The sequence below is a fragment of the Dermacentor silvarum genome, chromosome 7, assembly GCF_013339745.2.
Source record: "Dermacentor silvarum isolate Dsil-2018 chromosome 7, BIME_Dsil_1.4, whole genome shotgun sequence".
Classification (NCBI taxonomy): domain Eukaryota; kingdom Metazoa; phylum Arthropoda; class Arachnida; order Ixodida; family Ixodidae; genus Dermacentor; species Dermacentor silvarum.
Window position 1 is genome coordinate 15,573,004 of NC_051160.1, and position 15,882 is coordinate 15,588,885.

The 15,882-nt window shown below is 43.3% G+C and overlaps 1 protein-coding gene and 1 long non-coding RNA gene across 2 annotated transcripts in view; both read right to left on the reverse strand.

Moving 5' to 3' along the window:
* Window positions 1-416: 416 nt before the first annotated feature.
* LOC119457592 (uncharacterized) lies at window positions 417-2,534 on the reverse strand. The gene is made up of 3 exons (XR_005193342.2): window positions 2,337-2,534; window positions 2,110-2,269; window positions 417-890 (listed from the first exon to the last, which is right to left on the reverse strand). It is a non-coding gene; the product is annotated as an uncharacterized LOC119457592 (long non-coding RNA).
* A 2,936-nt stretch (window positions 2,535-5,470) lies between these two features.
* LOC119458587 (protein unc-79 homolog) overlaps window positions 5,471-15,882 on the reverse strand; it is an 82,476-nt gene continuing 72,064 nt past the window's right edge. Inside the window, 6 exon segments of the mRNA XM_049670918.1 lie at window positions 5,471-7,744; window positions 9,904-9,948; window positions 10,013-10,090; window positions 13,476-13,616; window positions 14,300-14,350; window positions 15,058-15,247. Of these exon segments, the coding sequence (XP_049526875.1) occupies window positions 7,565-7,744; window positions 9,904-9,948; window positions 10,013-10,090; window positions 13,476-13,616; window positions 14,300-14,350; window positions 15,058-15,247 (685 nt within the window). The 3' untranslated portion in view covers window positions 5,471-7,564.

Sequence of the window (15,882 nt, forward strand, 5' to 3'; positions counted from 1 at the left end):
GTAGGGAATACACCACTTGTACAGTCTTAAGCAATAACAGCTGATATCTATCATACACCAACCATTCAGCCCGCGTGAATTCAAACTAAATGTGCAATGCCATAAATTTAGTCGCAGATAACTGCTTCAGTGGCTATGGCTTAGTGCTGCTGAGCACGAGAGTGGGGGGTTCAACTATAATGGAGTGGGATGTGATATAACTGAGATGGAAATAAATATAAAAGAAAATAAGCATATTCAGCCAACATGCCGTCTTGATGGGCTGGTTGGAAGTTTCCCTGTGCCTTCATGGTGCATTAAGCACAAGGACGAGCAGAAGAAACAGATAGCTGTGAACAATGCATGTCTGTAATCTGTTCCTTTTCCCATGCCGATGTGTTGTCAGCACGATGAAGGTGCAGTGATAGAGCCAAGTATGAAAGAAAAATTAATCCATATATTTCTCGATAACACGCAATAGCTCTATGCGCATTTTCAGTTGCTTGTCAGCGCTTACTAGTCTCATTAATGAGACTAGCGACATTGCGAACAGTTCGTGGTGATCCATTGGCCGGGTAACTTCCAGGGCACGGGACACCCGCCCCGGCTGCTGTACCCGAAAATCATCTTTGTTTCGCTTTCTTCTTTTACCTGCAGCCGTGGCCTGGCCCTTCCGTTCTCTGCACATGGACAAAGCTGATCTTGCCGCCACTGAGGGTGCGTGTGAACGAGGTGCAGGTGCTGCCACTAATGGCAGTGACACCCCCGTCACCACCGACTTATTCTCCTCTCTCTCGAACTTGTGTGCCTCCAGAACATCCACAAGACCAAACTGGGACATGCTTTCTGGCTCTTCTTCCTGGCTTGCGACAGGCTGCTGCTGGCTAGGCAGTTGAATGTTGTCCAATGTGCTGATACATTTGAAGAAAAACATGTGTGCTTGTTGTAGATAATTTTTCTTGTACATATGGTCTTAGTAGACAGCTTTAGCAATGCGAAAATAAAGTTCATTAACTAAAATGTACAATTCCTCCTTGCCTGAATATGCATCTAAGAATATAAAACATGACAGATGAAGACACATAACACTTCAGTGCCATCCTTTTCTTTTATCCTAGTTCACATTGTCATTCCCATACACATAGCACATTCTACATTTCAGTGAACACAAGACTTCCCTTACTACAAAATATGAAAGCTTAGAAATGCGGAAGTAAAAGCAATTTGTTTGTAATCCTTTAAATAAGCCGTATTCACACTGTTCGGCAAGACAATGCTAGCACCAAGCTAAGTATTTCGATTTTCAGAAATATGCTGCATGCAGTGACATTTGCATATAAAAATGGCCCACACAGCTATTTTTTGCCTGTCATACATAAATACCATAGCACCATTTGATGAAAGTGTATGCTTCAACTACGAAATGCACAATCAACTAAAACGCTTCTAACCAAAGCTAATGAGAGCCAAGGCCCCACCCATTGAGCCTGAATACATACAATATACATGGATTTGATTGCTCTTTTACTTGTCGAAACTGCTGTTCAATCCCTGGAAGTGACGGTCAATTGGCAAATAAAACCCATCCTGTCCTGCCCACTGCCACAGCTAGGGTGTTTAGCATTGAGACATAACGTCGTTATTAGACAAACAGAAACAGTTTGAAGACTCTAAAACAGTGGTTGGTGAATGAAGCGAGTTGAATGAGATTCCCCACCACGAGGCATGAAATTCGGCATATTTCCAAAAGCCTGTGATGACTTGTACATTGTAGAAATGAAATACCTGCAGATAACCCAGTTTTGTAGCTTTAAAAACACCGGACTGAATGTGGGCACTCGCTCGAGCTACTAGGCTGTATGCGAGAAGCACTAAAGCAAAGGGACGAGTCGCTTTGAATTTCTTGGAAATCGGTAAATTTGCATTTTCCCCCATGCTTATAAAGTACGAACGAGAAAGGAATTCCCTTGGGTTTATGCAGACCGGACAGCCCTACGTCAATTATCATCCTATTCATTTTTTTTTTTTACTTTTAATTGAGAATCTCGCACCGACATGCAGTCTTGAATATAGCGAGGCGATGCACACGTTTTCCTTTGTGCGACACCATTAACGGGTTATTAAACTTACGGTTTTGTTTCCATGGTGTCCCAGAAGAATTTGAGGAGAGGGAGAGACTATGTCTGCTTCCCTGCAGGGAGCACAGCTCAGAGCCCGAAAAACGGCCAGGAACAATCGCCAGCTCCCTTCCTCGGCTCCCGCTCCGCTTTTCACAGCGGTGACACACCGTCTGTTCGAAACAATAACTGCATCAGTAGCTGCACGTTACCAAAGCTTCAAAAGCAACAGCGAATTACCTTGCACACCGGACAGAACGATCGCTGCCACTTGCCTCCACAGGGCCGTCTTCACAGCGTTGGTCTTCACTTGGGTTTTATGGTCCTTTTTTGTGTGTGTGCCGAAAGCACAGTTCAACGCCTGCACGTGTCTGCACAAACACCGCCGCCGGAAGATTCGGGACACTCGAAAAACGCGCGAAACGCAGCCCACCGCAACGCAACTGCTACATGTGGCGCCACCTGGTACCCTACAGGTACAAAAACTTCATTCCACAACGTTGCGCAATTACTTTATTTTTGACGTTCTATTTGGGGACCATTTAGATAGCGCTCCATTTTGCGAGCAGCAAGTCACAGAATGCTATCGACATAGCTCTTTTTGCGATGGCGGCCTGGAGTGCTGGAGCATTCAGGTCTACAGCTTGCAAGCGAAAAAAGAATTGTGCAACACAGGGCCTCCGGGATCAGCAGTTATGGTTGTCGCTGAGGTCATGCATGTCCGTGCGGAACTCGTCGATTGCTTGCTGCGGTTTTTCCTGTCACGTTCCCCATTTTTTTATGTGCGCGGCAAGCGCTCGTCGATCCCTGGTGTACATAAATTTAGAGGGGGGAGGGGGGGGGGGCGTGGTTAGGGTATTCCGTAGCCTGTTAATTAACCGATAAAACAAACGGCAGAGTTTCATTCATTGGATTTTGCGCAAAAACCCCAGCGCTCCTACTTCAATGTGACGTCACGGATTATCAAATTATTTTCTTGTATAAGGCATAGAGTTCATATATTTAATATAACCTACTAACTCTATGTATTTAGGCCATTGTGGCTTAGTAGAGATTATTAGAACTTGCAGAGTTAAGTCTCTGGCTCTTTTAGAGTACAATGTAGTCTAGATCTTCAACGATAAAAATTACCAAGGCCCAAGCAGACGGCGTTAAAATCCATCAAGTCACGGCGATCTGGTGCAGATCCAAGATGGTGTCTCCATTCGTCTTTCGTTTTTATGTTTGTTTCCGGCTTACCAAGCTTCTTCTCGACTCCAACGTGTAACTTCAGTGCTCTGTTCACATTGTCTTTACAATTCAGGAGGTCGCTTGAGGCCATAGGCAGAAACTTTTCATTTTTCCAGAGGGGGGGGCTGGTGCCCGACCAGCTTTCAGAAACCTACGTCCCATATATATACCCTTTGCTAACCATTTTCTATTTCTCGCTTTATGGCGAAAGCAATTTTCGCTATTTTCGTCGCCGTCATGTTCCGTATTAAATCCAAAAGCCATATAAATGAGCGACCCATACACTATGGGTGCGGGAAAAAGCACGTAACAGTGAGCCGAAAAGGATGGTGGCTTGATGGGCATTATCTTCCCACGCGCTCAATATTCGGGTTAGTTGTAGGTCACGCATCAAACGCGAATGGGAAGGGGAGCGCACGTCTGCTCCTCTAGCCCTGCCGTAGCTGTGGATGACTGTGTGCAGCTGACACTTATGCGGCCCGTGTGCTGGTAATCATTGGTGGGTGCAATGATAAAGGGCGAGCAGGGATGGCTGCTAACTTCATGCACACTGTCTTCCTTGCTGGGCTGTCTTTCCGCGTCCCTAGTGTTGCAGAGCTAAGAGACAGGGGTCATTGCAGATCAGTGACAGAGGCCATCTGTAGTGGACATAAACATAGGCAGATAATGATGATGAACATAATTTTCGAAGTTGTGGTGAATCGTGCGGCTGTACGAACCGTTCGTCTCCACTGCCGGCGTTCTTCATAATGCTTGCATTGTGAAAGCGAGTGCTCGAGGTAATCCAGTGAGGTATTTACAGGTTTACATGGTCTGTGCATTAAACTATGCTTGCTATTTTAATTTTATATTAATGTTCACTACAATTTATATGGCCACTATCACTAACGTATAGACTCGTGTAAGGGCCGCACTTTTCTTTCACGATTTTGACGGACATTTCATGGGACCAGGCCATTTGGCCTCATTTTCCCAACTACGAGTATGAAATCCGCCATAAACCTCCGCAATCGCCGCCTCTCGACATCCAATAGCAACGCGCGAAAGTACACTGCGTGCGACAAGTCGCTGTTGAGCCCGATCAGAATCAGCGCATGTAACGCGATTGCTTCTGGGTTGGATGTTTTTTTTTTTTTTAATATTGGCTGTCAAGTTGGGGATGCGGCCCTTACACGGGTGCGATCCTTAAACGGATTTGCATGGTAAAAATCTGCCTTCTTGTAATTGTCTTCTACTTCGCTATCACTAATACTGCTTCGCCTTCTCCGCCAAACTGCACTCTTTATTTTTTAGTAATTTGAGTCCGAGTATTAGCGCTGCTGCGCATGACTTCTAGACTTCTATTTATTCTGATTTTGAGTGAATCCAGCTTGGCATCATTTCGGTTGCTGAGTGAATTCTATATACAAGGTGTTTCCGTGAACACTTTCAAAAAAATTTAAAGCTCGCCGGGGGGGGGGGGGGGGGCTCTGTCCCCCCTGGGAAAACTCCGGAGGGGGCTCGAGCCCCGGAGGCCCCTCCCGTAGTCGGCACCTATGGCTTGAGGTCGAATTTTTCTGATTAACAAAAACACTCTATCACTGTCTTGTATCTATTCATTCACTCATAAATTACTTTGAGTAAAACGCTGAAGAAATAAACATTGGCATCATCCTTAGTGAGATTATTGTTAAAATTATTAGGAATTTCATTTGCTGTTGGATTCCTCTGGATAAAGCAAGAAAATTGCCTATTATGCAAAGTGCTTGCTCCCCCCCCCCCCCCCCCCCCCCCCCCCCATACACAAATTCAACCTCGTCCTGGCAGAGATCCTGGGTGCGCTACTGTTTTCGAGAGTGGCCTCTTTGGTATTATATGAGCCATATTTACTAACACACCTCAAATTGTATTTTTCTTTAGTGTCTCTTTAAGCATCAGTGCTTCATAGTGTCTCTTTAAGCATCACTGCTTCATAAGTGTTCACACACTGAAAGAAAACAGTTCGGGGCATTATGAGAATAAGGGGTGGTGGGTTGTGTTCTGCAATTCATGGTTGGCATGGCAGGGTTGCAAGGCAGTGGAGTTTTGGAAGCAAATTAATGCCTTAATTATGTAAATCCAATTACATGCATCAGTGACATGTAACACGTAAGCAAAGGCAAAAGTATAGTATGCACCAGCTAGGCATTTTATTTTGCATGATACTCCTATGACTGATACATAATTGACAGCTGCCAGTAATATATCACCACAAGCAAGCTGCAACTACAGCAACGCGAACGATACCAAAATGACATTTGCATAGCTGCTGCCTGTAACATTTTGTTACACTCGATGCAACGCTCATAGATCACAACACCACTAACAATATGCAAAAACCACTGAGAATCGCAAAACGACATACGAAACAGCCTTTAGTAACAATTCAGACAAGTTTCAAAAGCATTTTATGTCTTTTGAGCACTAATTAAGGCTTTTGTAAGTGATCATAACTAGACAGGCAGGGCATGTCATCAGTAGAAAGAAAAGGAAATCTCAGTGAAATACATAATGAGTGAAAATTAAAAAAAAAATAGTATAGACTGACTCATACAACTGTTGTTGCAAATCTGACACACATAATGATCAGTTTAGCAGGATCCAGAACTATAAACAGATGCCTCCATGATCTGTATCTTTTTATGTTTGGATCTTCTTTGCCATAGGACCTTTGTTAAAGTTTTGCACAGATACATAACCATGACAATAAATGAAGTTAGCCAAGGCATGGTTTACTCAACTTCCAGGCAAATGTAACTTGTAGCATAGTTAATAAAATATAAAAAGAATTGCTAATTTTGCTGATGTCTTGCATTGGCACATAAATTTGCCTTCCTTGCCGTATTTGTCCAGTGGTGTTGTATACATGAGTAACGGTCACGAGACCATCTATTGTCACTGGAAACCATAGGTATCACCAGTGCTTGTGGAACAGTGGGTTACAGCTCAGCCTGCCGACATTCTTTCTCCAGTATTCACGCCAATAACATGTGTAACATTTGAGCACGGCAGCCAACCACCCACATGGCACCGTTTGGTAAAACTCTTTCCTCCACTTTGTAGTTCCATACGCTTCAGTCACAACGTCATCATTCTCAACAATGTGGAAAACTGGCAGCTCCCAGCAGCCAAGCGTAGGCGAGCTTATAACGTATCACTAGCGTTAAGTGCAAGCTGTAATATCTAACAGACATGTTTGTGCAAGAACAAACAAGCAGCGTAATTACTGTATATATAGACAAAGCATCTGACCTACATGTAGCTATGAAAAGCAATCTGGCAAATGCCTTTGACAGTGCCTTCGTGGTAGCAAGCTTCCCGACACAAGGGCCAGGTTACGACCCAAGTCAGTGGCCAATGACACATAGCTTATGGCCCTGCTGTCCTCATCGCTTCTCTCATTGGTTCACAACTCGCATCTCTTGAAAAAGGACCTGGCTAAAAGAAATGACAACAGACACCACACCCACCACATGCAACTCAAAGGATGCGGCTATGAATGCGAAACAACAGATGTGTCATATCAGTCCTTTTGGAACACTTACTTGGGCTGTTGCACAACGGCAATGCACAGCTTGTCCCAAAATCACTTGTACTCAGAGCAATTAAAATTGCCAAGTACAATTGCCTTAGGGATGCGCAAAACACCTTCATGCCATTCTGCAATGGCTGCCTTACCACTGTGCCTTGCTTGCACATCCCTCAAAAGAAAGTGAAACGTAACGTTGACACAACAGCTTTGCAGGTCTGCAAAGGCTAGAAGAACGAACAAACCATCCATGGTCTGTATTACAAGTCATTAGTCTGGAGATTTTTTCACAAGCACAATCAAGAAATTAGCTCTTTCATGTGCCTCGCAACAATGATGAAAATGAAACCTTCCCGATTTTCTGTGCTATTAATACGCATTATTGCTCATGCCCCCTTACAGTCAGGCATAAAAGGCATATAGTTACTTAATCAGTTTCTTTCACACTGACTTGATAGGTAAGTATGAGTACTGAAAGTTAATCAGCCCAACACCATTATTCTTATTTTGATATTCAGTGTTAAATATCATTCTTTCAATACTGTTCCCTCACTTTGATCAAGAAAAATGTTTTAAATGCGTATTCAACTTGTTTTGACAAAATCACAGTCACGTAGTGTTCACGCCTACGAAATGAGTGACTGGTGTGTCACCGGGTTGTGTGGCACCTGTGGAAGACACAACTGAGAATTCAGACAGAATAGAACTGAGTGGCAGCCGAGGACTGAAGCTCGATCTGGCCCATCTTGAATTGGATTCGTTGTAGCCACTTCAGGAAATTGCTGCTCACAAAGGTGGCCTCTTCCCGCGTCTGCACTGGTGGCAGCCAGTCGAGACAAGCCTGCAGCCGCACCTTCAACTGGCTCGGCAACTGCAGCATCAAGACATGCACTGTTATTGGCCGTAAGCTATCCACAGCTGGTGATAAAAAAGGGCCTATTGGTTGTTTTCAAGGTGTAAATTAAAGGGCACTGAAACATAGCACTTTCACAGTACGTAGTAAAAACTCTACTGCGTGCTTCTCTCATGCAAAATGATGATATTGAGGAAGTATTCAGGTTTGTAAGCACTTCTAAAATTTCATCCTGAGAGCTAAAGGCAACTCAAGAGCACAATTACTTTGCAAGTTGGTTCTTATTACAGACTGGTATGTTACGAACATGAAAAACCAGTTTTTTGTTTAGATACCCTAGTTAGATGCCAGAAGTAGGATCTCCACACATGTTGACAAAGTGACCATCCACTCAAGTTTGTTATGATAAAAAACAAGCACATATGAAGATGCAACATCATGTGGTGGGTTGCCATGTTTGTGCTGCATCCCAGATTTTCTTGTCATTTCACGGTATTCGAAACACACTCCATGGTTGCTTTTTGTTGCCTGTGATGACATAACGGCCTATATGTCACATATGTGTAAATGTTCTCGCAAGCTGGTGGCAATAACATAACTAAACCACTTCCATACACTTCCACAGGCATCGGACTTCGCAATCAGTATGAATATTTTATGTAATCGTTTCTGAGCAACTACTTTGGCACATATAAGGAAGTACCCTAAAGAGAACATGTGAGCTAATGCTTGAACAGTTATTAAAGGGACACAAAAGAGGAGTATTAACTATATTAGGTTTCGCTGGAATTTGTACATTATGGTTCTGTTAGCATGAGAGGAGGCTGCCAGAAAGGAGGAAAAAATGAAAGATCGGTAGCAACCCAACAAAGTTCCTGCGCCAGTTAGTTGCGATGTTACAGACTTCATCAGTGTCTGTATACTCAGGTATAAAACTGTTTAGTGCTCAAAAAAGGACTACATTTCATTCTGAAGGAACTGAAGGCTCAAACTAGCAAGTTTGGAGAAATCTGTCTACTCGAAAATGGCTCAAATATGAGAAAATAAAGACAAGCCTCATTCTAAAGGAGTCACATATCAGACGCTAAAATACCTTCGTTATATCCAATATTCGCAATAAGCATATATATTCATTAGGCGCTCATATCGGCTACAGACCTTTCATGTTTACTTTGTTATATGCGGTAATTCGTTATATCTATGCTCGTTTCTCCAGTAATACTTTGCCAAATAAATAAAATAAGAATTCAGAAAGGACGCTTTACCAGACTAAAGTGATTTGCTATTCCTCTTCAGTGGCCCTTTAAGACCAGAATTCATGCAACAAACTTAATTGTAGAGCGTAATTATATGGTAACATTGAACTGTTTAACTATTTATTACAGTAGATATACATGACTGCCCAGTAGAGGCCCCACAAGCGCGTTTGTTCCCCTCGAAACTGTCTGGTTTGCTATCCGCGGCCCCGCGTAACCTGAAATCATGTTTACTTTGGCCTCGCCCTCCGGCAGCATACCAGGGCCACTCATGGTTGCCAGACGCCGAAGGCAAAACCGAAACTCGCCAAACTGAATCAGTGCGCTCCCACAAACTTATTTTGCCTTCTGAATGTGTCTTTTTGCTGTTTGTTTGCTTGGCATGTGTCAGCAGGCTGAGCAATCAAATGTACCGAGCTTCAAGTAATAAAACTGAGTGGTTGGAGGCAGCCCAGCCAACTGTCACGTCATTTGTAAGGTTGACTTCGAGTATCCATCAAGGAATACTACATCTGGAAGAGTCGAAACATTGCCTGCACACACAGCCATCAGTGCTACATCTGATGATGCACAGGAAAATTCCGCCTAAAGTGCTCTTATACAAATGTCACACCGACGCAGGACACGAGTAATTGGAGATATCTGAGATATGCCTTTGTTTCAATCATGAAATAAAGATAGCTGTGGCAAGTCGTTGCAATAGAGGATTTAAAACAAAAACTTAAAAAAAGGTACACATTCTATATTTGAGAATTTTTAGAATGCCATGACTTTCCATTCTTACGTGAGCACCTGCCATCTAGCACATGGAATGCCAGCAATGGAAAGTTAGAGCAATGGCAGTTGCATTAGGGCACCTCTTCAGCTAGCTTTAAGCCAGTGCAAGCACAGCAGCATCTCTAAGCTGTCACTGCTGCTTACCTGTCCCTGGTAGCTGTACAGTACTGGTGTCCACATAGGAAGGAGCTGTAAAAGTGAGCCAAAACATAATTAGAAGGCAGTGCTCCTTATGCACATCAATCACACTTACCCTTGCGAGGACTGTAGAGTTGCATTCCAGCAATGCTTCCATCAAGCTCAAAAAATGCAGGCTCACCATTTCTGCCAACTGTAAAAAGAAAGAGGTGGGTATTTAGTAAGTTCTCCTTGGTAGGTACTAATGGTTATGTAAAAATGGTTACAAGCTCCCAAGTAACCAGTGACACATTTTTTGTCGCATGAAAAGTACATTCATGAAAGGAAAGGTGACCACTGCCAGAAATACAATGGAGTACTGTTGTATTCTAATTAGGAGTGTGCAAATATTTGACGTTTTAGTTGCAAATTGAACACTGTTTCAGATTGAAGAATCTGATATGAGTATTCAATATTGAATTATAGTTAAATATGTAACTACATGACTATTGGAAGTTGCCTGTGATGGAAAAAAGTCAAGGCATATTGGCTATGCGAGGCTTTGAGCACATGTTGTAAGCCACCCCGGAGCGGTGGTGACCTTCCAATCTTTGCTCATTTGCAAGCTGCCCAGTTTATTTATACTCCTATATAGTGCTGTGTGCAGTGAACGAAATAAAGAAGGTTTTTATATGTGGAAGGATTTTCACATATAAAGAAACTTTTTTTTTTTTTTTTTTCATAGAGGGTATGTAAAGATCTGAAAGGATCTCTACATATCCTTTAGTTTGTGCACATATAATGCTGGAGTGTCATTATATGTGGAGGTCCTTCACACATAATAACACTCTGCCTATGGTAGTGGTTCTCCCTCCAAACTCCTTGTTTCCACTGGCATTTGTGCTACATGCATGAAACTTAGGTACACCTGAAGCTGGTCTGTTACATTGTTATTCATATAAACACTCATTACAGTAGAGGCCTTTCGTTTAACTTATATCATGTTTAGCTAAAGTGAAGGTGCACTAATATCACCACCAAAACCTTCTTGATAGATCCTAGCTCTGCAGACGCTGTCTTTGAACCCCTGCTGTGACACTGTGTGTCTGCTTTCGATAACTTCACAGTGGCACAGTTTTAAACACACTTCGTGTACATGTGTTCTGCTTGGTATAAACCACAGCTAACATTGTCAACTGTTTTATCACCACACGGCATCAGCTGTATTTTCGGTGCCCTGTCACACACTTTACACCAGTTAGGCAATTATTTTGTCGCGAAAATACTATGCAGTTTAGTTACAGGATAAGTATTTTCCAATGACCATTAGCTATGTTCTCTTCCAACCCTGGCAGTGCAGTGTGGGCTAAGTCGCTGAGTGGCAGAGGGCACACATGATGAAAGAAGGCACAGTCAGAAGAACAACTTGAGCAAGACAAATATGGCGTGCACACCTGAGAATGGCCTTCCTGCAAGCATCCAGGAGGGGAAGCAAATAAGCAGAGAAGGGAGAGAAGCAGAACATAGACAGTCACCAATGAAGCGAGATACACACACAAGCCAGTGGGAAGCCAGGGAATGCGTGCTGAAGCGTGAAGCAGTATAGTCAAGACACTCATCTGTTCCAAGACCACATGCAGATAGAACCCTAACTGAGTATTTGGGAGCTGGAGCATTCATCACGATCACACAATAGATTTGCAAAACCTGCAAGGCAGCTTTTCTGCAATGCGACATACAATGGCAGCGCAGCCCATCCTCGCTGCAAATGTTATGTGCAGTGTAGTATTTGCTAGCATGTGTTTAGCTTCCGGAGACGCCTGCATATAGAGGCTCGGGGCTGGATTCCTTTGCAGGCCCTTGACTGAATCTTTCACGCCCTTTAGATTCCATTGTTTCTTCTTGAATGACACTGTCACTAGCTGCTTCTGGCGTGCAGTGCAGGCATTCGCAGAAGTCAAATACATGAGACGCCACACTGCACATAACAACTGCAATGAGGACAGGGGGCACAGTCATGGTGCATGAATTTCCACAGTGCAAGAAAGCTGCCTTGTAGGTTTTGCAATTCACCTGCAGCATGAAGCAAAGGTGCATAGTCTGTCTTTACAACTGTCAGTGGCAAAAATGAAACTTCAATAAAAGTTAAAGTTCACAAGCAAGCTTAATCACAAGACTGAAACAATGCCAGTAAAATGGCAATAAAAGGGACAAGGCAAGGTACACCTGCTGTTCCCCCTTTCCTACAATGTTGCCTTCGCTCCGTTTCCTGATCAAGAGCTTGACCCTCTTATTGATGGAGCTATGTGGAGAAGTCCTCCTGCACAATTACACTTTTCATGCACTGCTACTTAAAACAATACCTATCATGTCTCGATCCTCAACTGTGGTCATCCATCATTCAGATTAGAATTAGACCAGCATTCAAAACTCTCCCTTCAAAGAACCTATATTTGTTGAAGAATATTTTGCCAGCTTTACATTTCAGCTAATGAGTCTCTAGCTGATTTATACCTTGGCAGATTAGCTGGTACCTTTAAAGGGCCCCTCAGCAGGTTTGGCCAATGATGAAGTGATTAAAAGAATCCTTTCGGTAAAACGCTTCTGAGAAAACGTTTTACAGCTTCCAGTGTGTATCCAAAATTGCAATGGGGCCTGGTGAGGGGCCCTTTCAATTAATCTGCCAAGCCACAATGCACTGAATAGTTTCCACAATCGCTGTCATGTCACAACCAATGTGAGGTCCCCTAGTGGAAAACAAGAACTCACAGTCTGCGCCAGTAAAAACTGTTGATGCATGGAAAGCACAACTAGCCTGAAATTGTGGCACTGTTCCTTGAACTATTAAAAGGAAACTTAAGAGCATACTGGGAACTTCAATAGCATAAAAAAGATGAGGGCAGACATAGAAACGACAACACATGACGCTAACTTCCAACTGTTTATTTCGGAAAGGCACATGTCTTCTTTGTGGACTTTCTGTGCAAGTTAGTTTGCATTTATTTGGCAGGAAAGGTTGATTACTGACACAGAAAATGGAAGGCAAAGTTTACATTCTTAAATTTCACGGCCAATATTTGTGTCAATTAGTGCCCCTCTTCTAAAAGATAATAACCTTTCGAATGAGGTGGAGTCTCGTATCTAGCTAAGCGGGCACAACAACATCAAAAAACGCCTAAATATGTAAATGCCCCAGCAAAATACAAATATTGGAGCACTATGGACATGAAATCAAAGAAAGCAATAAAATAAAATACTAATAGCTTTTGACCAGAACAATGAAGATGTGACCAATAAAGGTTTCCCTTGCTCTACTGCTAGGCACTACACCATGCAACTCTTCTTAAACAACTTTCTACCTAACAGCTTAGATACAACACGTGTCTTGTGGTGCTCTCTACTGGCTTTCCGAGCTCTGCTTTCTCTTCCACAGCTGTGAACCACCATTATAGTGTTCTCTGCGACTATGGGGCTTGTGTTTCCTATAGGGAAAGGTTCGGACACGAAATACAACCAGTCTTTGGTAATGCTTCTCACAAGCAATGATGGCACGTGGCAGATGTCCTCGTGCAATTCACAAAGTTCAGAAAAGCACTTGCCACTTTAGAATGGCACACGAGTTGAAGGATGCCAGGTGTGATCTTAATCCAGAAGTCCGTCAAGGTCAGGGTGCACAGCTGGCTCTGTTCGCTGCCAGGAGGGTTCAGCGACACCATGTGTTCGCAGTACATGGTCCACAGCTGCACACAAAGTCACCACCAGTCAGCAAAGCACCCGTACCAAGACACTTTCAGCTAGTTGGGAAATTACTAGTAGTGAATTTCACTGGCTGACGCATGGCAGAACTTTGCTGCTCTGCACATGATGGCACATGTTCTCCAGTGTGTCATTTCCATCTTTTCCCTTTCATGTTCTCCATGCCAATTCATCGGAATATCGCACATATAACTGAGGCATTCAAAATGGCTAGCTGGGAATCCACCAATTAAACATTTGATCTTGCACACACCCAAATGGCAAAAGAAGCTGGTGCTGTGAAGCAATAAAAAGCCGTAGTAAGCCAACAGCCAAATTCTCCAACAGGGCTGTTTGTGATCACTTACACATGACATGGGAGAACAGCAATAGCCGTCCCTTGTTTCACGGTATAGTATAAAAACTCAATAGTTTTATTATGATATACTATGACTCTATAGTCATAGTACAGCACAAAAACTCAATAACAATGGAAGTGATGAATGAGGCAGTGGGGAGGGCCAACCCGCCAACCCAGCAGCCTGTGCAATGACTGCCCACGTTGGCACTCTGGTTGGATACTGAAGTTATGTAGCGGTAGACTGTTCCTCTCCCATTCACTTCTAGTGCCCCTAGTAAAGCTAAATGTATTTGGCGAGCAATATGTGAATGCTAGTACAACACTTGCCTGACAGAGGATGAATGCGTGAAACAATGATGACATGTGGAGAACAGAGGCCTGAAAGAGAGACGTAAGTTGCAGTCACTTCGATTTGCAAAACATGCGAATGCATGGCGCTGTTTCTAAAGCAGGCGTTCTGCTCATAGAAATTTTGTCACATGATAAACTGATATGCGACAATGCTGCGAAAGATCTGCATACAACGTACTGTAATTAGTTACACATTATTTGAACTGATATTCTCTGGTGGGCAGACTGCGTGGAAACGGTGGAGCCAGTGAACGTGCATGGCTGACGGAAAATGTTTACTTTTGCACATCTCAAGTACACACTGGTTATGCTTGGTCTCACCACCACCGAAATATGTCACCCCTATGTAAATACTTCCCCAACACCGTTAAGAGTGTGTTGCAAGTTGTAATATTGTTAGTACATTTTACTTTTGCGCTGCAAAATTCATAAAATTATATATACACTAAAGTTCATGCTGAGAGAAAACACCGCATAAGTATTTGAGTCAATGTGAATTATACACAAGTGGGTATAGGTTTTTCATTTGCGTGCCACAGTCGGATGTCTTATGCTTGGTGTCAAATTCCTTGCTTAGCCTCATCCTTGCATTTCACGTCAACAATTCTGGTTGAGTTTTTCTTAATGTCACTGACTCACAAATGTCATCCTTTCATCACCCTGCATGACACAAGATCTAATTTACTCTCAATGCTTTCACAAATCACTGCTGTATGTAGTACTGCGATCCTTGCCTTGGACTGCTCAGCGAAGCCAGCAAGGATGACTTGGATGTGGTCGGCTATGTGGCCATTGGCTTCCAGTGGTATGGGCTGGCACACAAGGTTTGCAGTGTTGCCAAGCAGGGCGCTGTGCATCAGTGCTCCAACCAGGAGCCATGAAAGCAGGCGGATGTGCGCTACGCAGTCGATGAACTCCTTGGGACTGCGTGAGAAGCCCATCGTCTTGTCACTCACAGTGTTTGCTTGACCTCACAACTGCCCTGACTGGCACTAGTAAACCGCACTCTTTATGCCTTATGTGTCATTTCTTAGGGCTTCTTACACCATAACAGATCCTGCCAAACAAAATTTGGTAAGGTTTCATTGCTGTTTCCTTGTACAACAAAATCTTGCTTAGAAGTAAATGAGAGAAACATTGAACTTGTTTTAATTCCGGAGCTTTCTATATCAAAAAGCTCGATGTAGTAAAGAGCCTAATTGAAAAAATCTGTCAAAGAAAGAAATAATAAAAAAAAAAAACATTGGCCTTGACAGTCGTATCTCAGGTCAGTGTGGCGACACTGCTGTGTCAAGGAACTGTGTCCCTTGAGTGGGGAGCAGAAATAAAGCAGACTAGATTTTGTGCTGACGAAAGGGTTCATGTTCTCTCAGCCTTGTCCCTACACCAAGAATGGCCTCCTAGGAAATGACCACTGGGCTAATATCCAAGCCCTTCAGTATAGGCGAAAACATGCCACAATGAGTGGCTGTGCTATTCTGGAGAATTAGATTCAACTACCAGTGACAGCTAAAGTTGGTTCATTTTGCACCTCTCTGCCCTCGGAATGCTGTGCCATG